Here is a 27,649-nt window from a genome sequence, read left to right on the forward strand (position 1 = left end):
GAAATAACAAAAATATGGACGTCTTATACTATGTTTCAGATAGTCTGAATAAAATGGAATCATGAGAAGTTAACTTGTAATACAACATAAGTAAAATATATCTTTGATAGAAACAAACACCTCCATTTAAATTGAAATGGAGCCCCAGTGAGAAAGGAGATTCAACCAGTGAAAAATCTAGACTTCATTTAGGCCTACAGCATTAACGTAGGGGCTGGGCAGCAGGGAAAACAATATGGTTCAGGGACTGTGAGGCACACTTAACATTGCATGCTCATACTTTCGAACTAATTGGTCCTGAGACTGCAATGAACCAAGACTTTAATGACCAAGTATTCAGTGCTGGATGACTAAGTTATGATATAACAAGGAGTATTGTTTTGGATAATAACTTTTTTATTATACATACACAAATCAGTAAACAGCAATAACAATAATAACATATATTTGTATATCTTCCTGCCTTTGTTAAATAGTTCCCTAATAGTCTGTCTATATTTTAAACATTTTTGTACCAATTTTTTTAAACTGCGGGGCCCCATTCCACAAAACAATCTTAGCACCAAGATGATCACAACTCCACTTTAAAATAGACTTACAACATCCTAGTGCTAAGATCGCTTTGTGGGAAGGGTCCCTGAAATCTATAGGTTGCTTTGTGCCTGACGACAATTAAGTCTGTTCCAGGATATGGCTTTGTCTGCTCCCAACAACCAGTGTGTCTCTTCCAGAACGCTGGTTTCTTTGTTCTAATATGTCACAATGTATAGAACATATAGCGCAAACAAATCACCACAAAGTCAAGGTGACCTTTCCTCTGTTTCTTATCAGTAATAAATGCAGCGGACTTTGTGATATGGTATGGAATCTGTTTCCTGAACATGAGCTCGTCTGTAGTCCCATAGAAACTCGTCAATGAGAATGGAGTTGATTTGTAGGTCCGAGCTGTCAGTGTCTGCTTCCTTCAATCGTCTTGCTTCCTCACACACCAGCTGAAAACACAATCTCTGAGTCACCGAGGAACAATAAAGAACTGGATGTGATAATACCAAACAATCATTGAGGCACTGGGGTACAGTTAAGAACTGGATGCATTAATACCAAACACTCTCTGAGGCATTGATGAACAATTCAGAACTGGATGTCTTAATACCAAACACTCTCTGTGGCCTGAGGAACAATCCAGAACTGGGTGTGTTAAGACCAAACAATCATTGAGGCACTGAGGAACAATGAAGAGCTGGATGTGTTAATACCAAACAATGTCTGAGGCACTGAGGGACAACAAATAACTGAAGGTATTGATACTAAACACCATCAAATACCTTGCAACTCTAATGTACACTAAAATCATACCTCCGTAGCCCATATACTGCAACCTCGGATCTCCACCTCAAGACGATCACCATTCTTCATCAGGGTGTCTGCACAACAAACAATGACAGATGACTGTGAACAAGGAGCCAGTTTCAGTGGAGACTCAAATATGTATCAACAAACATATTGCATGAGCCTGTATTGAGCTGACAAGTACATATTTATAAGCAGGTCAGTGAATATTTGTAATGCCATATAGTCTGCAAAAAATACAAACACATATATATGTACTGTGAAACTTAAAAAAAATATATTTAAAAAACTCATCTTCCAGATAGTACGTGTTGGGGATGTCAAAGGACAATGAAAGGGACATTACTATTAATCATATATGTTGCAAAATGTCCTATGCTGAGCAACATAAACATATTTCCTTGGGCACCAACACCTGCCTTCAACAATTGCTATGGCATGTTCACAGAGATTTGAATATGTTTGGGATAACCTTGTGGCATGGTTGACATCATATTGCCATATTTCTTCCCAGAGAATAATATTTAACTATTCAACAAATCTAAAGAAACTATTTCAACAATCGATAATTGATGAGGATGTTCCATCTTGATTGACAGTAATAATAGAACGATGAACCAAGGATATGTTAGATCACGGTGGAGGTGGTTCAAACAGCCTCATGACGTCAGCCCATCAACTCATAATTTGTCGTAATTTAAGTACAGTCGGTGCTCTTAATCTTTTAGCGAAGCATATTAGAATATGAGTTGTTGGTGTCGACAGCAGGCTGTACAGGATATCATGAATGAACTAGTACATCACGAGACGAGCAAGGAAAGTACACAAAGACTCAGCTTGTACAGTCCCACACATCCAGCTATTTACATATGGAACAAATATATCAGTATGAGTTCAAAAGAACTATTTCAGAGAACTTATTGTTTCTATCAATTCACGCTACCTTGTGACTGCCATCAGAATAGCAGTAGGGTAACTCGAAGTGTGACATGGATAATTTGTGACGTGACAAGCAAGTGATGTGATAACAAACACTTTGATGTCATGATGCCTCTACAGCTCAGCCAGCGGACGTATGGATATTTACAAGACGGTCATGTAGGTAAATTCTTGTCATGTAGCTAGATTCTAGTCTTTAACAAGCGAAGCTATGACATACTTACCTTTGCGGAGCAGCTCCAGGAGAGCGTGTGAGTACTGGAGAGCCCCGAAGTACACCAGCACCTGTGGCACCCTGAATGGAGAGGTGATACCAGTTGTAGGATGTCGCCAGGAAATTTTGTAATCCATCACCACTGTCTATGTTTGTTTGTTTTGTTTTTTGTTTAACGCTACACTCAGCAATATTCCAGCTATATGACAGAGGTCTGTAAATAATTCAGTCTGGACAGAAAACCCAGTGACTGACATCAAGAGCATCAATCAATGAAAATGGGATACGATGATATACATCAACCATGTCAGCAAGTCTGACCACCCGATCCCGTTAGTCGCCTCTTACGACAAGCATGGGTTGCTGAAGACCTATTCTAACCTAAAATTAACACTACTGCCATCACCAGGACTAAATCATTCCCTTGACAGGTAGATGCTGTAAATCATGAAATTAAACACGAGCTTGAAACTAACACAAAAGATGCATCTGTTCCTTGCTTGCATAATAAAGTCATGCATTATTATCTGGACATATTGTAGTTTATTGTTCAGTGCACATGCTGGAAACAATAAGTTCCAAAAAACCAATGCACTGGTAACTGAATGACAGATTTTTGTTTCTTATTGTGTCAAGTGTCAATGGTCAGTTAGTGTACACAAATTTATCAAGCATTTATGACAGTCATCACTGCAGCTAGCAGCCTCTTGTTTGTTGGCCTCCTTGTCAAATGTAACAACTTTCAAAACATTCATCCATTGACTGATCTACTGTGCACAGCTGATTGCTGCTTCCGGCATAGTCTACGAGACAATACACACGGTAATCTTAATCTCTGCATATGAAACCATGCCTAGCAGAACAGGCAATACAAATTAATCAGTAAATCATCATGTCTAATGATGTTTTATCTATAATTTCAAATTTGTATGGACAAAGTTTAAATGTCATGATCTGTACGTTCCCTGAGTTCGCTGAAGGGATACGATGTAACTTTTTCTGCGGAAGATGAACTTGTTTTTTTGCAAATGTAAGGATTGTGTATGTGCTGGTGATGTGCTTAATTCTGATTCGCTTTATATACGGGGTATATAAATCAACGTCGATTTTAAAGGCTTGTACAGGGGTTTGCCTTGTACGCGGGGTCGCTTTATAGATGCCGACTTATGGTACCTTATTTGCATATGCCTTTTTTGGAATTAAATGACAGTTAAATCACATGTCAAATGAGTAAAAAAAAGTAAAGTTTGAGAAGAAAGGAAACAGTATATTTCAGTCAAACTGCTTTCATCTCATACCATATAATGGAATCGGAACTCAACATCAACTCTCAAAGTGTTGTTTGCTGATTATTATTTTATAAATTTGAAAGGTTGGGCTGCTCTCATTAATTTCATTTTGAGTGTCGGCACTCACATGATGCATCAATTTTATGATTTACAGTTTGACATATGTTGTCAAAAATCCTTTGTGTAAATGTTTCCATTTAGAGTATGAATCAAAACAAGAACTTTTTTTCAGGTAGATATAACATCAATAAATTTTGTGTTAAAGGGGCACTGATCAAACGCAATTCCCCGGGACTGGTTGTTGCCTTTGTTAATGTTTTTTCCCAGTGAGTACCCGGATGTATAGCAGAAATCTAGACTAGTTCGCGACCTCTGCTGCGCCATTCGTAAGCGCATTAGTCACTTTTATCGGTAGTAATAAGGGCGTATGGTCACATTGATCAACAAAATGAAATACAGTTTTCGAGATAATAAGGAAATGTAGGTATCTTTGTGGGTAGCATCGGTAATGGTGACGAAGTTTTGATAAGTCACTTGCTTGGTAGTTTGCGATTTTCGTTTACACTATTTTGACTTGCAACACAAAGTAAATATTTCAACTGAGCATTGCTTTTTTTATAGTGTGTATATTTTTTTTACTGTCAAATGTGTAACAATTTTATTAAACGTCTAAATATTCAGTTATTTTACAAAGTGACCGAAAAACATTTCCATCTGTATTATTATGACAACGAATTCCAAACATTTTGATGTGTAATGTCATCACCAAGAGACTGAAAAATGTTACGTTGGAAAGTACATTTCTATGTTGTTTGGCTTCTAATCCTACATAATAATCTGTTGTGATGTTTGTAGGCCCTTTTGATCGTCTTAATCAACCTGGGCAGATTTTTTAGTCAAAATGACTGAAATATTTACACATTTTATAAATTGCCTGAGAGAATCACATTTTACAAATTGACGGTAATATATACACGCTTACAAAGGAAAAGACCTGTGAAAACAACGTCTATCGCGCATTGAAGAATGTCTTAACCAAGACGTAGAGAAACAAGAACGAATCCGTTCAAATGAAGGAAAACAAAATGCAAATTTCATAATTACAACCTACCAAATTTATGTGTATAAATTTTAGGTAGCTTCCTTGTTCGAGGAATGTATCCGTGAATATCCGGATCCACACAAAGCAACAATATCCCACTTGTCTGTAGCTGTACAAAGAAACTTATTCGATATCACGTGTCTCAGTAACAATCAAAAATGATATTTTAAAAGATATATATCGTTTCGGGATATTATAACCCGTGTTCGTTTCTCAACTGATCACTTTAATTGTTTCAGGTGTTTTACATAGGTGTCAAGTCTCAATGGACGGCTGAGAAAGCGCATGTGACAACTAACGACCACGGTTCCTAAAAAATCCATTGAGTGATAGATAACAATGATCAATCAATCAACGTATTATCAGTTAACCCTTTGAACAAAGTATGCTGTTTTTATATCGGCACTTCACGCCATGATATAAGTGTATTCCCTTTGTTTTAGTAAACCTAGACATGTAAACACTCACTCTTGACATATCCACTGTGCAAGATAACAGTGATTAATCAATCAACGTATTTTCTGTTAATCCTTTGATGACTAGGAACGATCCGTTGATTTACAAAAAAAAGTAAATCAACTGATCATTCATCTCTTGCTGGGCTGCCACGTGCATATTACATAACACACATTTCAACTCACTTCAAACCTGGATTTAGATTGAATAATTACCCCAGACACAATAAATGCCAAATGGGAACTTTTGTCAGGTAATCTAAGTGGCGCTACCACTAATTGTACCTGTAATAAATTCATTAACTGAGCACCAAGTGAATGACGACAAATACACAAGTGTAGGGGTTATACGAGAAAACGTGGATGACAACAAGGGAGTAGTAATCGTATTATCAACGCAAGCCGAAATCCGAAAATGCTTTCCTTGCATGGATACTTTTTTTAGTATTAAACTATAACCATCTGGGGTATTTCCAAATGACGACATCCGATGAGCTCCGCTGTTTTTTTTGTCTGTTTGTTTAGGCTGAAGAAATTAATTAACATGCGCCCTTTGTCGAAATCTTTATAGATCACAGTTAACCAATCAGTGTTTATGCAAAAATGCGTAAAACAAATATTGCCTCCAGCCTCCAAGTTTATTTAGCTGTCCTTGCAGACGGTAGCCCAGTCTCTGGTCACGCTCAGTTGCGTTGCGTATCATCCGGGTACTCACGGGGGAAAAAACAATAACAAAGGCAACAACCAGCCCGGGTATTTGCGTTAGATCAGTGCCCCTTTAAGTCCCAATTTTGAGCATCTTCATAAAATATTTTAATTAATCAATCCATTTTCAAATCTTAAATTGCTCATGGTAAGGTGAATTTCAGCCATGAGAGACAGTCAATCTGACAACAGTGGAGTTAGCATACCTGTAATCTGCAAACATGGTGATGATGTCGATGTCGTGGAACGTCCCCAGACCCTGGCCCTCACAGCATCCCCACACATCAGCGATGAGGATCTGCGCTCGCTTATGGAGAGACACTGAAATAATCAACAAAGCAAATACATGTAGCTGTTTCCTGTTGCAGCAGCATTCCACTGCATTATTAGGTAAGAGCAATCCATTTATTCTTTTCATGAATAAGTCTACTCTGAGGCTAAAAAGAATAATAGTCTTGGTTCTCAGGCACTGAATGCATCATCATAAAGTCTGCCACAATAAAAACATCCTAATACTTAAAAACAATGCGATGCAAGTGAGTGAGTGAGTGAGTGAGTGAGTGAGTGAGTGAGTGAGTGAGTGAGTGAGTGAGTGAGTGAGTGAGTGAGTGAGTGAGTGAGTGAGTGAGTGAGTGAGTGAGTGAGTGAGTGAGTGGTTTTATGCTGCTGTTAGTAATATTCCAGCAATAAATGGGGACACAAGAAATGGGTTTCACACATTGTTCCTGTGAGGGGAATGGAACCCAGGCCTTCAGTGTGATGAGCGAACACTTTAACCGCTAGACTACCCCTAGCTTTCACCTAGACTTGAAAGTCATGTGATTGAGGGTGAGTAGGTTTTACACAACTTATAGCAATATGCCGGCTCCTTACCAGCAATAGACACCAGAAATCGGTTTTACTTGATACCCATTGGGGGAATCAAACTCTGGTCTCTTTGTGACGAGAATGCACAAGGTTACCTAACTGGCTCTCAGTAGGAGAGAAAGGGTCGTTGAATTGTATACTATAGGAATATACTCATGGTATTGAGGCTAGGTCTTTTCATACCAAAAAGACCCATCTTGGAACCCTATCTAGTCCATTCCACGCTGACCTGTTTTAACCATAATAACTTCACTCAATGTTGCATTTTTAAACATGCCTCAGAAATCTGAAGTCCTGATAAAAATAATGAAACTGTATGCTTTTTCACTTTTTCAAACACCCCACACTTACTCTCTATATGATAACAGGAGTGACAGCAATCTCAGAAAATGTTGTCCCCACTCCAACTCATCTTCCTGAAGCGAGAGAGTTAACTGACTATAAAAGTCCAGTTTCCACCCTTGCCGAACTAAGCTGGAATTTCGAGGCTCGAATGTAGCTCCACCAGTGGCTATTACGAGTTATGTTCCTTCTATGCATCTCCTATGGACCAATCAGATTCCACCTCTTGTTTTACTTGCATTTGCTTCAAACAAAATGGTGGTGCCCAGTCAAGATGAATTGAACGATAATCAAGATCAATGTTGTGATAAAACGGGTCTTACACCGGAAAGTGCATCAAATCACACGAGCACCTTGATTAAAAACATAAAAAGATTTGGAAAATATCTGTTGACAACGAGTTGGCGGTGCACATGTTTTGCAAATCCTGCAATCGTCCGAAATCTGCAGGATGGTTTACAAACCGGATTTCGATTTTGCTGCACGATTTGGATTGGACTATGCATAGACTTGTTAGACCAGCCAAAATGTAACTCCATAATACCAGCCTAGTTTGGCAAGGGTGGAAACTGGACTTTTATTGTCAGTTAACTCACTTGCCTCGGGAAGATGACTCCAACTGTGTCATGTTTTAAGGTCACATCAACATTCATTATTCAAATAAGAAGTTTTCCATCCTAACTTCCCTTTTACGAAATCTTCATCTGGGCCATAGCACAAGAGTACAATATTATGTTTTGTGTTTTTAATGTTTAATGTTGTAGTGCTGACTGTTGGACTTGGGTGCCAGGCCATGTGTTATGAGGAGTTCACTGTTATTAGGTCAACAACCCTGCTCTATGAATCACAATGTAATTATTTACCTCTTTTCCCATTATAATCGGCCTCATCTCTAAAGGGAGGGAACTCTGTAACAATCAGGTTGAGAAGATCCTTGGCACTGCCATTGCACTTCTTGACACAGTTGCTGAAGCTGCCCTCGTACTTCTGGCATGGGAAAAAGTCACATCTTACCACATCCGCACAGTCACAGAAATATTTGTGCCTCCTCCACTTCTTGTAACTGATTTACTACAAAGCTGGAGACGACATTTCAAGTCGTTGAAGCTGCTACAGTATTAACAAGGGAAACAATAATTGGTTTCAGATAACAAGCAACAAGAAACCAGTGCAAAGGCAGCCTACATGTATAATTTAGTGTCAGAATTGTCATTGTGTGACTTACAATGTACATTTTTCAAATAAAGGAAACTTTGGCTGAGGGGCCTGTGATTACTGCTGTCCCTTACTAGATCTAGCTAACAAGGCTTTAATCCCTTTGTTATGAGTCAGTTAATGTGGTCATAAACAGTCAGAAATGTTCCAGTTATATTGTCGCTTGACCTGTCAACACAGTTCCTGAAACCATGACAAGCAAAGTTGCCGTGTCTGACCACCTGTTTTTCTTTAGTCACTTCTTCCGACCACATTGGGATGCTCTGGACCTTCTGCTTTATGATAAATAGTGATGTTGGTTGTTTACTGGTCCCGTAAAGATCTGGGGTGGAATAGGTCTTCAGCAACCCATGCTTGCTGTAAAAGGCGGCTATGCTTGTCGTAAGAGGCATCTAACGGGATCGGGTGGTCAGGCTCGCTGACTTGGGTGATGTATGTCATCGTATCCCAATTGCATGGGTTGTCTAGTCCAAACTTGATTACTTACTGACCGCCATCATAAAGCTGGAATATTGCTGAGTGCGGTGTTAAACAACAAAGAGAAGAGAGGTCATTTACGGAGTGTGTGAGTGGGGTTGGGTTTAACACTGCTTTGAGCAGTATCCCAGTTTCCAGTTACATCACCACCTGTGAGCTTATTGTGGGTGGAAAGCCAGAAGTGATGCAGGTCTGACGAATTGCTGCACCTTAAGACGACTGGGCCATCCTTGCCCCAAGACGTTTACTGAAAGGTGAAGACAGTGTAGCCCAAGTGTATTGAGAGAGTTACCTGTATGAGGACTTGACCCACTTGGTGCAAGACGTCCAGTCTCTCCTGAAAAAGCGGAATGTCCATCTCCGACTCAGACCGGAACACAGATGCTAGCTGATCCTGTGTGATGCTGGCATAAAAGTTGGGGTCAGTGATGTGGATACCCTCCTGGGTGATACAGCATACCGATACATACATTGGCATACATGCATACAATGGGTTACGGGTACACAAATAGGATATAACAACATACCAATACATTCGGGCATGATGACATGTTATCAGCCCGATTAAACATTGTGATCATCCTCAATATGGTCTTTACAATAATTAAATGTCGGGACCAATCCCCAGAATTCAGTTTGTAGGCCCAGGTATTTGTATTATAGGCATGAAAGCGTAATACATATTTAGATAATAAAAGGGTAGTTAAATCAATAGGTCATAGAAATAAGAGGGAATATATACCAGATAATATAACAAGAATTGGCACCATCTCAGAGTGTGGGGACACACTCTTCGCCAGAACGGGGGTCGTATTATAGGCATAAAAGTACAGTAATTAACAACTAATTAAAGTAATTAACAATTCATTAGGACATCTCCGTGATTGTATATAAAGGTCAAGAAGAGGAGTTGAAACCAGTAAGATGTAAACATAACACATTGATATATATATAGGAGACGGGCAGCTCTGATAGTTGAAGACTACGGGAGCATACTTGGCCACGAGTAACCAGGGGTGAGGGTAGTAGGTCGAGGGCTATACATAAATGAAAAACAAGTGGAACAGAGATGAGAGGGACGGAAACGTCAGGGTCTTGAGACATATATGGTATTGGGGGGGAATAGTTCGAATTCCAAAAGGGTGAGAAGCTACATCATGGCAAGTCCGAATAAGGTGCTGGTTATTAGATAAGAGTGGGTTAGAATGATCTAGTGTAGGGGGGAAAGGTGGCTGACCAATGATAGATGGAAAAATGAGTAGAGCTGTGACGTAGGTACCGGTTTAAAAAGGGGCAAAAGCCCCAAATCGAGAGAACGGCTAAGAACGAATAGAGAACGGCTAGAGAGCGGCTAGGTAGCGGCTGCGGCTGGGGAGACTACATCTGGACTGGTGCTCCGCTCTCGGCTTGTTGTCATGATCTTTCGAACCAGAAACCAAACCTAGGCACCAGCATTTCGACTGAGACTGAAGCTTTGCGGCCGAAGTCTCATAATTAAGTGACAATTAGAGTGGGTTGACCGGCAACACAAAGTTGGAATAAAAGCTGTTAAACGAAGATCACTCTTTGTGCTTGTTGGAGGAACTACGGTAATAGGTCCAAGGCCCTCGGGTACTGACATTGTACCTCTCGCTCATCCCAGACAGTCAGCACCAAAGAACGAGGGGATTACCGTAGTTCAGGTGAAGAGGTACACCGATTGCCACTTGATTGCCACTTCTAATTAACAACAATTACTGGCGATTAACGTCGTTAAAATTACCTTGGATATTTGTGTGAGTGAGTGAGTGAGTATGGTTTTACGCCGCTTTTAGCAATATTCCAGCAATATCACGGTGGGGGACACCACAAATGGGCTTCACACATTGTACCCATGTGGGGAATCGAACCTGGGTCTTCGGCGTGATGAGCGAACGCTTTAACCACTAGGCTACCCGACCGCCCCCCCAGGTATTAGAAAGTGCAATGAATGAATGTGGGGCCTGGACGGGTAACGCGAGTACTCAGGTCGGGTTGGTCCTGAGAAGGACCTGTGCTTAGTCACGTGATATATTGTTTAATGACAACAAAACAACATGGTTACACTGCAAGTCGCCAATGTTCACATTTCTGTCTGACTTTCTATCCATCCTGACTTACATATGTGTAAGAAAAGTAAACTGTCAGTCAACTTTAGTGCATGCACGATCATCGTTTTATATGTGTATCTAAATAGTTTTTACCAGGGCTACAGTAAAACAATTCTCAATTGGACATTATGTACGATACACTTCAGACCTACAGTGGGTACCCGGGTAGGGTCGGTAAATAGGGGGTCAGGTACCCGGGTAGTAAATTTGGACTCATCCCAGCCCTAAATGAATGGTATTATTAATATCACCTTACCTTGAGGATAAGCACCCCCCCAGACACCCACCCCCCCAAATGGTACCAAGGCAGTAAATTGAGCCATTGTTTGTTAAATCATGTTCCAGACCTGGTATATTTTGATGGGGATAATTGATTCGGTTCCATTTGTAATTGGATATGGATTAGACAAAATGAAGAGCTGTCCGTGATCTATGCAAGGGCTGTCTGTGATCTTTGCAAGGGCCTTTCGTGATCTATGCAAGGGTTGTCCATGATCTATGCAAGGGCTGTCAATGATCTCATCAAGGGTTGTCCATGATCTATGCAAGGGTTGTCCATGATCTATGCAAGGGCTGTCAATGATTGTCAATGATCTAGGCAAGGGCTGTCAGTGATCGATGCAAGGGTTGTCAATGATCCATGCAAGGTTTGTCAATGATCTATGCAAGGGCTGTCAATGATCTATGCAAGGGTTGTCAATGATCCATGCAAGGTTTGTCAATGATCTATGCAAGGGCTGTCAATGATCCATGCAAGGTTTGTCAATGATCTATGCAAGGGCTGTCAATGATCTATGCAAGGGTTGTCCATGATTGCATTTAATGCAATATCAAAAGACAAGCATGAATACCTGTTTCCTATTTGTTGGTCTTGCTATAAGTGAATACAGGTTACTTCTACAAAGCCATAATATTAGTTATTCATTTTATATACTAATACATTGAAACATGAATTGGGAAATGTTTAGTTCCAAATTGGGAATTTTTATATACATTTGCTGCAGACTTAGGGCTGAATATTGGTCTCTGAGCAGGTCCAGGTAAATCCCTGCTTTGTTAAAGTATGGGAGTTATTATTATCAATGCGCCAAGATTGCTTTGTGGAATGGGGTCCTGGACATGTAACTGTATACAGGCAATGATTATATAAACCCCTGCTACGTCTCCCCCTTTCTCCACTAACACAGACAGGACCTCACCTCAGTGGCCCTGTTGAGAGCTGCACACAGGCACCAGTACCCGGTCCGCCTCTTGCCTCTGTAGTCCACGTAGTACTTCTTGCTGGGGTCTTGTGACCAGAAACAGAAGTTGAGGGCATCCGCCACGAACACCCTGCAGGAGGCAGCACACAGTACAACAAGCATGAAATACTCATATCCCCCGTCAATATGACATGTCCGGTTGTGTGCAAGGCAAGAAACATTGTACAGTTTTCAAAATCTGCTTTGAAAAAGAGCACTACTGCCATTTTGAGTCTAAGTCAAAGTCGTCACTATGAAAGCTTGAAAAATAAAAAAAATTAAAATCCCAGACCATCAGTTCACCAGTTGACCTGTAGAAAAAGATTTGGAAAATATCTGTTGACATAAGTTGGCGGTGCTCTTGCTTTGAAAGTCATGTAATCGACCGAAATCTGCATGAAAGTTTACTAAACGGATTTCGATTTCGTTGCACAAATTTGATTGGACTATGTATAGACTCGTAAGTCCAGCCAAAATGTAACTCCATAATACCAGCCTAGTTCGGCAAGGGTGGAAACTGGACTTTTATAGTCAGTTAACTCTCTTGCCTCTGGAAGATGTTTTCTGCCAAGAAACTGATCAAGTGGCGACAGGGTCCCCTTCAGCATAAATACATGGGGTCATCTAAAAAATGTATGGGTCCACACTCTGAGAGACCACCTAAAACTTACAACCCAATGTGCAGGTCATTGATGCAGAATTACGGTTCACAAGTAACGTCACCGATACACAGAGTGTTTTGCATGGCATCTTATTCAGATGTAATGTCATGCAGCAACAACATTCAATGTCACATATTTAGCCTCAATAGCTTGTTTGTGATCACTGCCATTAGCATGTCTCCTAAAGGTACATGTTTTGAATTTAAGTTTGTCACTGAATTAGATCTCCCATGATTTACAAGCTGACATGTAGTATTTCTTTCTAAATTATGCTGCAACCATGCAAATTTCTACCTTTCTCAGTTTTTCTACCTTTTCTCAGTCTGTCTTCAAACAATTGGAATCAATAAAACTGACAGTGAGTGAGTGAGTTTGGTTTAAGGCCACTTTTAACACTATTCCAGTCATATCACGGCGTGTCAGCTTAATGTGGGAGGAAAGCCCGAAGTGATGCAGGTCTCAGACGTTTACCACTTTGGTGAAACCCATGAGCACGGGTATGGTGCTGACAAACCTAGAAACATAATCGGGGTGAACCGGGATTCGAATCCACAATCATAGGTTTCTGGTGTGTCCAGGGGACGCAACTCTTCACAGCGAATCGCGGCCCCTTAGAAGACTGGGCTACCTGTGCCCCCATAAAACTGACAGAATATATAAACATAGGCAACATGTTGAAGCAGGACTAGCTTCAAACTCTGAGGACTTCTGAGGAATTAGACAAAACAACATTGAACAAAATGACAAAGTGGGTACACTTTGTGGGGAGTTCACACAAATCTTGAAATCACACAGTCAGAAACAGGAAACAAAAGAGTGTTTTTCTGGTTACTGCATGTACATACCAGTTCACTGCTGCCTCGTCCATTGTTTTAGGGTGCAGTTCATTCTCCCTCCAGGATCTCACCCCATACCCCGTCTTCTTCACCTCCTCATACACCTGGAGCAGATGGGCAAGCATCAGACATGGCCCCCAGACGTTACTCAATCAGGAAATATCAATTTTGAACAAAGACACACATATTTGTCCACTTTAAAAAATGTTTATACAGTGCTCACAAGAGGCATCTCCCCGAGGCAAGAGAGTTAACTGACTCTAAAAGTCCAGTTTCCACCCTTGCCGAACTAGGCTGGAATTGCTGGGTTCGATCGTAGCCCCACCAGTGGCTATTACGAGTCATGTCCTTTCTATGCCTCTCCTATTGACCAATCAGATTCAACCTCTCGTATCACATGCATTAGCTTCAAACAAAACGGTGGCGCCCACTCAAGACGATCTGATCGATAATCAAGATCTATATTGTGATAAAACGAGTCTTACATCGCGAAGTGCATCAAATCACGTGAGCACCTTGATTAAAAACATGAAAAGATTTAGAAAATATCTGTTGACAACGAGTTAGCGGTGCACATGCTTTGCCAATCCTGCAGTCAACCGAAATCTGCATGACACTTTACGAACCGGATTTCGATTTCGGTGCGCGATTTGGATTGGACTATGCATAAACTCGTTAGTCCAGCCAAAATGTAACTCCATAATACGAGCCTAGTTCGGCAAGGGTGGAAACTGGACTTTCATAGTCAGTTAACTCACTTGCCTCGGGAAGATGACAAGAGGTTAAGGACCACAGTATTCTTTCACATTACCGGTACTATAGCTCACCTGTCAGGCTATGTTCTGTATCTCAATTACACAGATCATTGCTCATGATGTCAATCACTTAATTACCTGGACCACACTTATTAGTTCCAGGCTGCTGTCATATAGCTGGAATATTGCCGAGTGTGGCGAGAAACAGCAAACAAAGAAGTCATAAATGTAAGCATCCATCAACAAAAAAGTCTTTGTAGGAGAGTGTGGGAATTTGGATTATACCGCCATGAAGTTTATTTGCATTGTTGAAGGTTTGGCATGGGTAACTGTCTAACATCTCTCTTACTCTACATCATAGCATGTTTGTCATGATATTACCAAGATAGTTTTTTTACACATTTCTCCTATTTATGAATATTGTTTCCTTTTTGAATATTTTTTTCTTGCCAAAAGGCGAAACTAAAATGAAAGGTCCTATGGGTCCAACAGTCTTGCCGACTGACTTTGGCAAGTAGAGCAAGTATTTCCTTGTCTCTGATTGGTGCTGAGTCATCATGAAGATCATGGCAGTCATTGTTAACAAGAATGGGTTCTTGCGTTTCTTTGAGAGCTTTGACAAACGAATAATACATAAACTTAAATTCATAAGCATGTTATGTTTGTAGCATCTAATGATGATAATAAGTCCTTTTATTAAGCACCAAATTTCATCCACCAAGTTTGCTCATAGCTCTACAAGAAGCATGAAAGATAAAAGTAAATATCTAATAACATACATATACACAAAAACACATATACAGTCCTGTGGTGTAATTGAAAGTTCACTGACTGTAGACAGTTTTGAAGTGGTATGGCTTTAGTCCAGCTTTACAAGCAAACAGAAAGTGGCAGTGGCAGTTTGTTCCAAAGTACTGCTGCAGAGTATGAAAAGGATTTGTGTTCAAACAATAACTGGACTCTTAGTACTGATGCAAATAATCAGTGTTCCCATTTACCGGTAATTACCAGTTTTTTACTCGGAAAATTAGGCTTGGACCGGTAATTCATGTGACTGCCAGTCCCTGTGGACCGGCAAATAAAATACAGTACAACACGGATATAACGAACTACTAGGGACCAGAGAAATCAGTCCGTTATATCCGTTGTTCGTTATACACGTTTTCGCTCGGAAATGTCCGCCATCTTGGATGAGACAAAACATGATACACACGTAACTGCAGCATTAATTATATTAGCAGTGATCATTCAATTGATATCAATTTACAATATTCGTTTAATATCATTAAATAAGATTAACACAGGTAAGATTAACACAAGCAAATTTAACAAGGTTGATCCGTCACCGCTGATTGTATTGATTCGCCGCCATTGTTTTGATTCGCCGCGGATTGCATACAGCCAATTGTCAGTGACACTTGACACTGAGTGAGATTTCTCAGTTCGCTATACACGTCGCCAATAAGTGATAAATGGGCTTGTCGGTGATCAGATATCAGTTCGCTGTATCCGTTAGTTCGCTGTAGAGAGTTGGTTATATACATAAATTTTATATGATATTATATAGGAGATAAATCGGGGATTTTTTAACAGTTCGTTGTATCCGTGTTCGTTATATCCGTGTTCTACTGTACCTTATAAATCTTTGACAAAAACATAGGTGATATTCATATAAGTATATTTTTCGAATGAAGTCAGCTTGTCTGTTACCATCAGGGTTTTTCAGTGCAAAGAAATAACATTTACCTTAGAGGTTAAATATATATTTGAAGCGACTTAGTCTAGAAATATTTAAAAAAAGAGAGAAAATTGTGACTGAACTTTGTGTGAATGACTTGCAGATCTAACATAATTACTTCATTGCATTGAACATGATATATATAAGGAAGAGAATATATGGATGTCAACTTCTTTATTATGAGGAACACAACGTTTCGGAGTATATGCTTACTCCTTCATCAGGTGAATGAAAAAACTCTGAAATGTTGTAATAATAAAGAAGTTGACATCCATATATCATGTATATTCTCTTTCTTATGTGAATCACTTCTAAATGCCTTTCAAAGACCTGATTGAACATGATGTTGAAACAATTAAAACCAGGTAATTTTCATACGTTTTATATTTGTTGAAAGTTGGGACTCACAAAATTTGGGGGGGGGTCAGGTAATTTTTGCAGTTTCAAAAGCCAGCAGTCACACTGAATAATACCCAATCATTAAAAGTTGAAACACTCACATATTTAGCACATTTCTTGACACCATCAGGATTGACTGTCACATCTTTGCTCGTCTCGGCTATAAACCTCCCTGACTCCCGTGGTGAGAGTGCCCCTGACATCATGCAAGACACAATCCTAACACTTGCTGGAATCTGAAATCACCAGAACCAAACATAAGCAGATCAGTCAAACAATTTCATAAAGTTTTCTTAGTATTATCAATACTTCCACATTGTGGGACCTGGGCATTCATTAGAATTTGTTTAACTGGATCTTTGGTAACTGTATTGTGCAATGTTAACAAACACTCTTGTTCGTTTAAGGTTCATACTTGTTCTATATCTCTGCTTGTGACAAGTGCTATATCTTATAAGCCAGCTAGAGTGATTGCCCCTGGATTCTATGCTAACCAAGCTCCTTCCCAGCGCGTGACACCTTCGTTACACTCTCGGTAACATCGCTGCCACCAGTGTGGGCGCGGCCATTACAAGAATCTTGAAATTTGCCCTCTAACCCCAAATGTAGTAACGTTTATACTTTTGTTTATGTTTTTGAGAATGCCATCATATTTCATTTCGTAAAGGTTTACGACTGACTATGTTTTCCAGATGAATTTACTTTGTTATTTTAATAATCAGATTGGTTCGAGATTGCAGACTAACGGAAAATCAACCAACTTCTCCCTTACATTCTTACTATATCAATTAAAGATGATAGTTTTAATGAAATAGAAATTCAAATTGACAAACAAAGATAGTAATTTAGCTGCGGTAAGTGTATTCGGTGTCACGACAGTCGTCACTTGTTTGTAAACATAACGGTCATTCGGTTGCGAGTTCAACTCCAAGCTTGGTTGGAGCCACCTATCAGTGGGGAGTTTTGACTGGTGTATGGAGAGCTCCGCGAACGGGCTATCGCTGTGAGGAGCTTGCTATGCTAACAAGGCGTCCCAAGTCAATGTGTACCGAAAACTGAGTTGTTCAATCTATCAACATATGGACAGCATTATCATCCATCACAGTAACTTGAGCCATCATAGTAACAACGCGTGTCGGTCTGATGTTGATTAATGAACAATTTGCATACTCATATATGCAAGAGGCCGACGTATGGTTCTCAGTAGGAAGTGACAACTTGGAGACGATGGCTTACAGTATATACAGTTTTACTTTATACATGTAGATATATACATACAAAAGACACTATGTGCCAGGTCAGCACATAGTGGTAGTGGTTGTTGTCTCGGTGCCCCGGAGCACCCAGCCTAACCCTAGCTAGGCTAAGGGTAATACCTTTCTTTCTCTCCTCTCTGGACCAAGGCTTATATAGCCAAGGTCACCTGACATTTAGTAAGTAATAAATATAAATGTAAACAGTAATTCATCAGTGACATACTTGCACATCTCGTTCAGGATGGCAGACGGTCGATGTACACAAAAATGGGGATTAACAATTAGGATTAGCATCTTATAAATAACAGCAATTAAATGTTTCAAGGCATATAGATGTCATGGCTCCAGGGTAATGAGCCTTTGCAATTAAATGTTCTTCAGACAATGGGTGTCGTAAATCAGTCGCTATGACAATAGTCCCACTCATGATGATAGACCAAGTCACTTGAGGGCTCGGTGTTCCTTGTATTACAGTGCCAACAGCATGGTTAAACTCATAATGGCATGGTTAGCTATGTTTCGCTGCCTGAAATGGCTCACTTAGAAATCTTATTACCGTATTCGACGTAATAAGCGCCCAGGGCGCTCTCAAAATTTCGTGGTTTATGCTGACAGCCTGAAATGTTTATGTACGACAAATATATTTTTCCAGAATTAAATTCCCAATAATTGAGGGTGCATATCACACACGAGTGTGTATTATACGCGAATAAATAAGTCTTGTATACATTGATCAATTGGAAAGGGTGCTAATTGGGATTGTTCACTAGCCAATATATTAGCAAATATTCCCGTGGGCGCTTATTAGAGCGGGGCGCTTATTACGTCGAATACGGTATGTTCACAATACCTCGTGACAGTACTGACAATAATAACATATTAAACCACGAATAAACGTGATAAACACATGGAAAATGATGACCATGTTTAATGCTCAGTATGAATCAAGAAATATATTTGGGTATTCAGAAATAAAAAAGGATGTGAGCATATTCAAAGAAAAGGAAGGGGACAAACTTTCAAAATGACAAGTGCTTATTACCTAGCCTTGGTGGAATTGATAAAAATTATTCTTCTAGATGAACACTTAACATCCATTACGGCTGTATGATTACGGATGTATTGCAATCTTAAACCTGGCGATAAATTATTCTTATCCATGTATATCAATTCATGTTTTATTCTGAAATGACTTTTGAAAGGTACTGTATTCGACGTAATAAGCGCCCTGGGCGGTCACAAAATTAGAAATAGGGGGCTCTTATTAGAATAAAATTTTGGTGAAAGAGTTGAAAGATCATAAATTTTGTGGTTTATATGCAGACAGCCTGAAATGATACAAAAGAAAAGTCTGTGTGTATTGTAAACGACAGACGTATTTTTCTAGAATTTGATTGCCCGTAATTAAGGGTGCATATAACACACGAGTGCGTATTATACACGAATAAATAAGTCTTGTGTACATTGATCAATTGGAAGGGTGCTAATTGGGATTGTTCACTAGCCAATATATCACTAGCAAATATCGCCATGGGCGCTTATTACGTCGAATACGGTAATATCCACAAAGTTTTGCAAAGATATGGCCTGATAATAATTATTATCACCTTCCATGAAACAAAACGCTAAATTGGTTTGCGGGACACAAACAGAAGAAGTCTCAACAAGAGTCATTGCTAATGAGAGAGTAAAATCTAACAGATGTAATGACAGTCTGAGCAAAAACATTTTCACTCTACTTGCCCGAACATGTAACTTGAATTCATTTTCAGTAGATTTTTAAGTTAATGTACAAAGCTTACTAGATCAAATGAGTGAGATCAAATGAGTGAGTGAGTGAGTGAGTGAGTGAGTGAGTGAGTGAGTGAGTGAGTGAGTGAGTGAGCAAGCAGTTTTATGCCACTTTCAGTAATATTCCAGCAATATTACCAGCAATGGGCTTCACACAATGTACCCATATTGAGAATAGAACCTGGGCCTTCGGCGTGACGAACAAACACTTTAACCACAAGGCTACCCCACCACCCCCTACAGCCAATATAAGTTTTATTAGACTCTGGCTTCGGACTAGTGGCTCAAGTCACAGACTGTAATGAATATTTCATATAACACTTGTGAATTATGCTTGATTGTTTGTTTGTTGCTAAACGCCACACTCAGCAATATTTCAGCTATATGACAGTGGTCTGTAAATAATTGAGTCTGGACCAGATAATCCAGTGATTGACATCATGGGCATCGACCCAATTGGGATCGATGACATGCATCAACCAAGTCAGCGTACCTGACCACCAGATCCCAATAGTCGCCTCTTATGACCAGCATAGTCGCCTTTTACTGCAGGCATGGGTTGCTGAAGACCTGTTCTACCCCTGAGGCTTGAAAAAGTTATATATACTGAACAGCATTGAAAATGCACCAGCAATAAATCTTGAAATATTACAAAAACAACTTGAGCAATGACTGATTTTGATTAGAACAGACATAGACGGATTATTAAGAAAGACGACAAAGGAAACAGGAATACCACACAGTAATTACAATTACGTCATCAGTGTAAGGAAGACACATAGGGTTAAAATGAAAAGTCAATATCTGGTATGTCCGCCATTGACAGCAACACAGGCCATGCAACGTCTTCTCATTGATTGAATAAGTCTGCGAATAGTGTTCTGGGGCATTCCACTCTAAACGTAGTGTATCTTCAAGTTCTCTCAGGTTCTGTACTTATGGACGACGTGAGAGGCGTTGACCCAGGTAATCCCATAGATGTTCAATTGGTGATAGATCGGGTGACAGGGCTGGCCATGGAAGCAGAGGCACATTATTGTTCGCTAGGTACTGTGTTGAAACACGTGCTGTGTGCGCTCTTGCATTATCTTGCTGGAAGGTGTGCATATCCTGGTGCTGATGAAAGAATGGGATGACGTGATTTGCCAATATGTTATTCCTGTAGTAAAGGGCATTAACTCTTCCATGACAAACATGGAGCTCTGTTCGATGGTTATGACTGATGCCGCCCCACACCATGACACTCCCTCCCCCCCATCGATCTGTCTGTACAACGCAGTCATTGTGGTAACGTTCTCCACATCGACGCCACACTCGCAGTTGACCGTCAGCATTCCGTAAATGAAAACGGGACTCATCAGAGAACAGCGCACCATGCCACTGCCGCATTCTCCAATGACGATGCCTTTTGGCCCAACGCAGACGTTCATTTCGATGTCGATCAGTGAGTATGGGTCCAACATATGGACGTCGAGCACGTAGCCCTGCTGAGCGGAGACGTCGACGTACGGTGTCAGCAGTGATCAATTCCGTCGGCTTTGTAAGGTTGCTGCAGTCCTGGTAGCCGGGAGTGTGCCGAGGAACAATATGGCGATCCTGACGTGGTGTAGATACACGACGTTGACCCGGACATGGTCGATCTCTGGTGGTTCTTGTCTGCTGGTATCTGCTCAGTAACCTGAGGACTGTTGAATGATGGCATTGAAACCGTTGTGCAACGACTCTACTTGACGTACCAACTTGAAGCATGCCCAAGGCATGTTCACGTTCCTCTGCTGTTAATCTTGGCATTTCTTGTGTCAGTACCCTTTACGTCTGCAGCAACAAGTGATGTGGCTTTTAAAAGTCTGTCTTCTATAGCTCTATTCTGCATGCTTCCTGTGAAACAAAACTCGTTTTCCATGATGTGCACGCAATTTGTTGTGTTTTGGCGATTTCGCTCACAAAAAAATTTAGGAATGTGTTTTGACGAGCTGTTCTTCTTCTTGCTTCGTCCAGAATGTCGTATATTAATCATTCACTTATATATTTTCATATGACTTAAGCCCGGATAAAAATACATTGTACATCCATTTTCATGGTGGTGCGTTTTCAATGCTGTTCAGTATATTACTTGTGCCTGGTTGGACATACACTGATAAGCTCATCTAGATTTATTTACAGTATATGAAGATGGCCTAAATAAATGGGTTACCTAGACTGGTAGACTGAAAAATTGACAATACCTAAAAGTTTATATTTGATGTTTATTTTCAGTCCAAAGACAACTGTCATTAAAACGGCCACAGGAAGATCTAATTTCAAATTTTTAAGGGTTTTTTTCAGTTTTATTTTATTTGGGGAAACAAAACAATTATTATTATGACTCCCTAGGGTCTACAGCCACTTATATCAATATTGCTTCACACATTGTACCCATTGGGGTGTAGAATCCGGACAAGACTTACAAGTCAACTCCTTACACCTTGGCTATCCCCACTACTCATAACCCAGCTAACACACGACGTTGTCACAACGTTGTGGAAAGGATGTGGATTGGTAACGTCGTGATATTACGTTGTCACAACGTTGTTATAACGTCAACGTGCAACGTTATTTCACAACGTTATAACTACGTTGCACATTCATGAAGTGAAAACATTGTGCATTGGACATCACACAACGTTTTGTAGCTACGTTTCTGAAACGTCGGTGAAACGTTATAGAGTTTGCTTCTCGATAGTCATAAAGGAATAGAACTGCTTTATCAAAATCAACATGAATTTGTCAGAATACCAAGGCAGTAATGCATTACCTTTCTATATATTCGGCATTTAAATTTTCATCTCTTAATACTAAAATTTCCAGAACGTAATTGCGTATCTCTATGACAACGTTATTCCACAACGTAACAACAACGTTGCAAATTAACGTTGTGATAACGTTGTGCTTTGGACATTACAACACTTTTTGCAAATGATGTTTAGGAAACCACTTGTAGATCTACCATCTCTTAGTTTTATTTTTTTAAAACATATATATCTATAACAATGTTATCTGTCTACTAAATGTTGTCACAAGCAATATTACAGTTAAAAACAATTGCGCCCTTTTTTGGCGACGTGAGAGCGACTGCTGAAAAGTTTAGCCTGTTGCCTCGTGAAGTGACGTCAGAATGACGTCACATTGTCGCGGAAGATTTGTTGTCACCAGCCATCTTAGTTCAAGCTCACTCTAGACATATTTGAAGTCTACAACCAAGAGATTGTGCAGCAACTGGAACTGGACAGATGATCTGTGAATTTGGATGAGGTAAGTTAATTTTTCAGAAGCAGCCTCCGCTTGTTGATATATTTCTGTACATGCAGATCGTCAAATGATTTAAATGTATTGTATTATTCAGCAGTGGCAGGGTTTAGAATGCAGTTTGCCGGTCACTTTCACTGAGCCTCAGTGTTGATATTAATATTTGATACACAGAACATAATGTATATAGAGGTGAAGGAGGCCCAAGACTTTTTTCCATATTATTATTTTATGGATACCAAGGGTAATTACCAAGGGCAAGCAGTATATGTTTGACCAGAATTCAGTCTGGCGGCGTTTTGTGGCCGTCATATTATGTTCAGGTTTCGATCGTAAACGTGTCTACAGGTCTGGTCCACTGACAGTTATCGCCATTTCTTCCGTGTTATTTCGGAAATCATTACCATTCAAAGTTTACTTGTACTAATCTTCGGACTTTGATTTTTGTGAAACAATGTGGCTCATTCAGGCCATGGGAAAGGTTTAGTAGATTTCTCTTATACAGCGAAGAGAGGGAATCAAAACAATGGATGTATTTTCAGATCGACTCTCTGTAGGCTACTAGTTATAGCCTTAGTCTTCATGCGCTCAATGATGTTATAAAAAATTGTATTTTCGGGAAGAGATAGAAACATACTTGCTGTTTCCGAAAAGGCCTAATTAGCACTGACTGAAGTAACCTAAATGTGGACCATCAGGTTGTTGGTGCTGTCAATACATTTTATTTTAGCAAGGCTCTTATCATGGTGTATTTTTATTATTTCCCAAAAAGAATCAATTCATCATTTTCCGATAACTAGATCTATGTCCGACTCCCTTCTAATGAAAACGAGCAAAGTAAAACGAGTCTCTCGTCGCGCGCTATAACGGGGTGTTTGCGGTATTGTCATATTGGTGATGATAAGCTAGTCGATAGTCAAAAGTTAAATATCACCATATATTGTCAGTGAGTTGGTCATCGTTTGTTGATTATTAAGGTGAGATAGGTGTAGCCAATGTGCACCAATGAAAAATACAATGGAATTGATAGCAACCCTATTCGTTCGGTTTTCGATCTCCATATGTTGCCACGCAGGCTACCATACTAGGTCTACAGAATTATATTTAACGATATTGAACTGTATTGTGTTAATAAATGTAGTAACAAATAAATTTCAATAATTATTTACAGAGCTGTTTCAACTTCGTCTGGTATTGTATAAGCTATTGCATTTTGTTAATTTTCCCATGTTTCTATCTTTGTAAATATTAGAACATAGATTCTATATAAATATCCTGGCATATTAATGTTAGTATTAAAACAAATAATCACAATTTTAATAAGGATAAATACCCCAAGGTGTTAACACTTCTATTCATAATTCATATTCAACATTCATGCTTCAAATATGGGAACTATTTATTTTATTTGGCAATAAATATTTTTAATTTATGTATATAATTTTCAAATAAGGTTTTAGAAACTTGGCCAACATATTCACTTAAATCACTAGTTTGTGATGTACAGCAGAAAGGTAAAGTTACTGCTTTTGAATAACTACAGTTGATCTATTGACTGATAAAACTATTTGCCAATACTACCACCAGTTACATCATACTCTAAGTAAATGTGATTTATCTATACAGTACTGGTTTATTTAAAAAATGTGATACTTTGTGGTTTCTGTTTTTCTTTCAGGTGGAGAAAACAGTATTGTGGGAGCATATTTGTTTAAAGTACATCACCGACAGAAAGGTATGTATGATGCAATAATATATACAAACATCTTCAAGAATTAAAATTTAGATGATTCTTATTTAATTATACCCACAATCTATAAGGTCGGGGGTATAAAGTTACACCAATGATTCAGTGCTAAAAGCTTTTCTGCCTATGTATGATCCAAGAGTATCATGGTATTACTGTCAGCGCCTTCGCACTTTCAGCAGTTTTTAACTGTTTAAAGACTGACATCAGACATCAAAATATTATTTTGGGGAATGCAACCATTATTTTGTTATGTCAGAAATATGTCCCTTGCCTTGCCGTTTTATAACATTTGTGTCATTTTTTATTCAGTTACCAAGGCTTAAGGAGAGACTATGGATACAGTTGAAGATCATCCCTGTGACTTTTCATTTGAGGACTGAAAAGGCTCCTCAGCCACTCAGCCCAAGTTCTGACTTGTCATTTAATAAATAAATAAAAGTCACCTCAACCAGAATTCTATTGTCATTTCGTTGCTGGGAAATGGATCTTAGGACATCAGATGCATAGACTATTCTGTTTGTCACAGTGTTGCTTTCAATGCTGAATGTATGGGGTAAGGCTAAGAAAATTTATAAATGTTTCAATTTGTGCAGGGCTTATTGTTTGATGGTTTTTAATTTGCAAATACGTGGGAAAATCAAATATCTTTTAATTGTGTTGAAACATTTGTGAACAATTTGCACATAGCCTTGAAAACTGTTTGGAAAAATAAATATTATATAACCAAATTGTACATGTAATTTAAAACATTTAGATTTTTATCTTGGCCGTATTTCAAACTCTGCCAAAAGAGAGTGCATTTCATTGACTTGCTGTTTCACGGATAGGGTTAAAGTGAATTCAGTTTGCAGAATGTATTGCTTTGTACCTGATGTCTTAACTAGATTGGTACCTGATGTCTTAACTAGATTGGTACAAACTTTTCAGGCTGCCTGGGAGGTATTGAGGAATAAGACAGGCGTTAATCTACATGGACATTGCAACAACGTGCTGCAATGGCTGTAGTGTCGCCATATGTATGCGATACCTACGTTGTCGCAACGTTTTGGATAAACGTTGTAGCAACGTAAAAAATGGATGTTGTGACAACGTCTTGATTTGGTTGTATTTTGGTTTACGCACAACGTTGTAGCAACCAATTTGGGAGTCTACAGATTTACGTTGTGACAACGTTACATCACAACGTTGTAGCAACGTAGAATTGTTTGCTGGGAAGTGAGTGAGTGAGTATTGTTTAATGCCGCTTTTAGCAATATTCCAGCAATATCACGGCGGGGGACACCAGAAATGGGCTTCACACATTGTACCTATGTTGGGAATCCCACCACTCATAAGACTTTAGGGGCGGTTGGCTCGTCACGCCGAAAACCCGGGTTCGATTCCCGACATGGGTACAATGTGTGAAGCCCATTTCTGGTGTCCCCCGCATTGATATTGCTGGAATATTGCTAAAAGCGGCATAAAACCATACTCACTCACCTCACTCTTAAGACTATAGATGCACTGTGACAAGCATCTGTTACTGCGTAGATCAAGGCCCTTGATTTATCATGTAATATTATATGAGTTTCCTGCAAGAAAAATTACACCAGCATCCAGGTGGTTCCCTAAAGCAACTGAACTTGCCTCTGCACTAAAAACACGATAAATATGACCCCTAGACAGCATATAATACAACCAGCAATTCGTCCATATGGGGTGTATCTGCAGGTCATTTGTAACATGATAACACTAACTAATGCCTTAACGTTATCTCTTGTCTCACCTGCGGCCTGTAAGATCAGAATCTGTGTGCGAATGTTCGAGTGGACCGACAGGTGTGTTGCAAGTCCTTGCTTATGACACAGTGAGGAGACTGTCCCACTGACAGTGACTGAAATTGTCCTCGGACGGCGACCTGTGACGCCGTAAGAACCCGCGAGTATACATATATAACTATCAGTTCTAGAAGTCGAGAATCCCTATCACGCGATTCAAGGTATCGCTGCACGGTAGACAGATCTCTCTTCACAATACCTGCACGCATCAGTATCCTCACTTTCTCCAGGGTAAACTCAACTTGGAACCCTCACCAGTAATGTTGTCGGGCCTTGTTAGAGTTATCTCCCTTAGACCACAACTCGGCCTCACAACCAAACATTCCAGTTCACGATTTTGGAGATTATCTTATTACAAGCGTGATATCAACATTAGGGAACTATAGCTTATTATTAAACACTATTGCTGACTCTACAGAAACTTTCTTTTCATTCTTTATTAAGTGTTGTTTTTAATCATATTTAGATCTACAGTAGGTGACACATTTGCTATAAAACAAAATCTATTAAAGGAATGCTGTCAGTGGGAAATCACAGCAACCGTATGTATAAAGTACGCAAATACAATAGTATTTTGACGTGGATTTAAGGATTTTGGGATTTGAACTAGGGTATGTTTTTGAAAACGTTCGAACAAACGCAATTTACCAACTACATCTGTCGCCATCATTGCATATGAGTTTTGCAAGAAGAGAATTTGCTCTAAAAACTCCCAATAAATGGTCAGATATCCGATATCTGATATCCAATCCTCTATTATTGCCACTATAAACAATCTTCGGGAGTGCAGAGTTCAGAAAAACGCTACTTTTGTTCCAGACAGCAAATCTCTAAGCCCGTCCCATCCTAACAGAGGCGTACTTGCGAGAACAGAGTCCGAATATTAAAGACGTCGACGAAAATACTTACATGCATCTACGGTATCCGTACGAGTCACCGTGCAAGTCCGAAGGCCAATCTTGATGACAAAACATCAACGTCTCCAGGGGTGAAGCGACAACCCGTGCTGGCGGAGGACAACAGGTCAGTGGAGAA

The 27,649-nt window shown here is 39.6% G+C and overlaps 1 protein-coding gene across 1 annotated transcript; it reads right to left on the bottom strand.

The window, feature by feature from the left end:
• Positions 1–371: 371 nt before the first annotated feature.
• LOC124121770 (queuosine salvage protein-like) lies at positions 372–26,881 on the bottom strand. Its single transcript, XM_046484840.2, has 10 exons — positions 26,563–26,881; positions 16,817–16,951; positions 13,833–13,927; positions 12,284–12,416; positions 9,248–9,397; positions 8,127–8,250; positions 6,261–6,375; positions 2,514–2,584; positions 1,357–1,424; positions 372–992 (listed from the first exon to the last, which is right to left on the bottom strand). The coding sequence occupies exons 2-10, from the start codon at positions 16,919–16,921 to the stop codon at positions 828–830; spliced, it is 1,026 nt and encodes a 341-aa protein (XP_046340796.1). The 5' UTR covers positions 16,922–16,951; positions 26,563–26,881; the 3' UTR covers positions 372–827.
• Between the last annotated feature and the right edge of the window lie 768 nt (positions 26,882–27,649).

Source organism: Haliotis rufescens, unplaced genomic scaffold (assembly GCF_023055435.1).
Source record: "Haliotis rufescens isolate VD_foot unplaced genomic scaffold, xgHalRufe1.0.p SCAF_16, whole genome shotgun sequence".
Lineage (NCBI taxonomy): Eukaryota > Metazoa > Mollusca > Gastropoda > Lepetellida > Haliotidae > Haliotis > Haliotis rufescens.

Coding starts and splice junctions, on each gene's coding strand:
- LOC124121770 (XM_046484840.2), bottom strand. CDS start 16,921: ATGATGTCAGGGGCACTCTCACCACGGGAGTCAGGGAGGTTTATAGCC. Junction 9,398..12,283: donor CTCTCAACAGGGCCACTGAG/GTGAGGTCCTGT, acceptor TGTATCACCCAG/GAGGGTATCCACATCACTGA. Junction 6,376..8,126: donor CGATTATAATGGGAAAAGAG/GTAAATAATTAC, acceptor TGATTATTTCAG/TGTCTCTCCATAAGCGAGCG.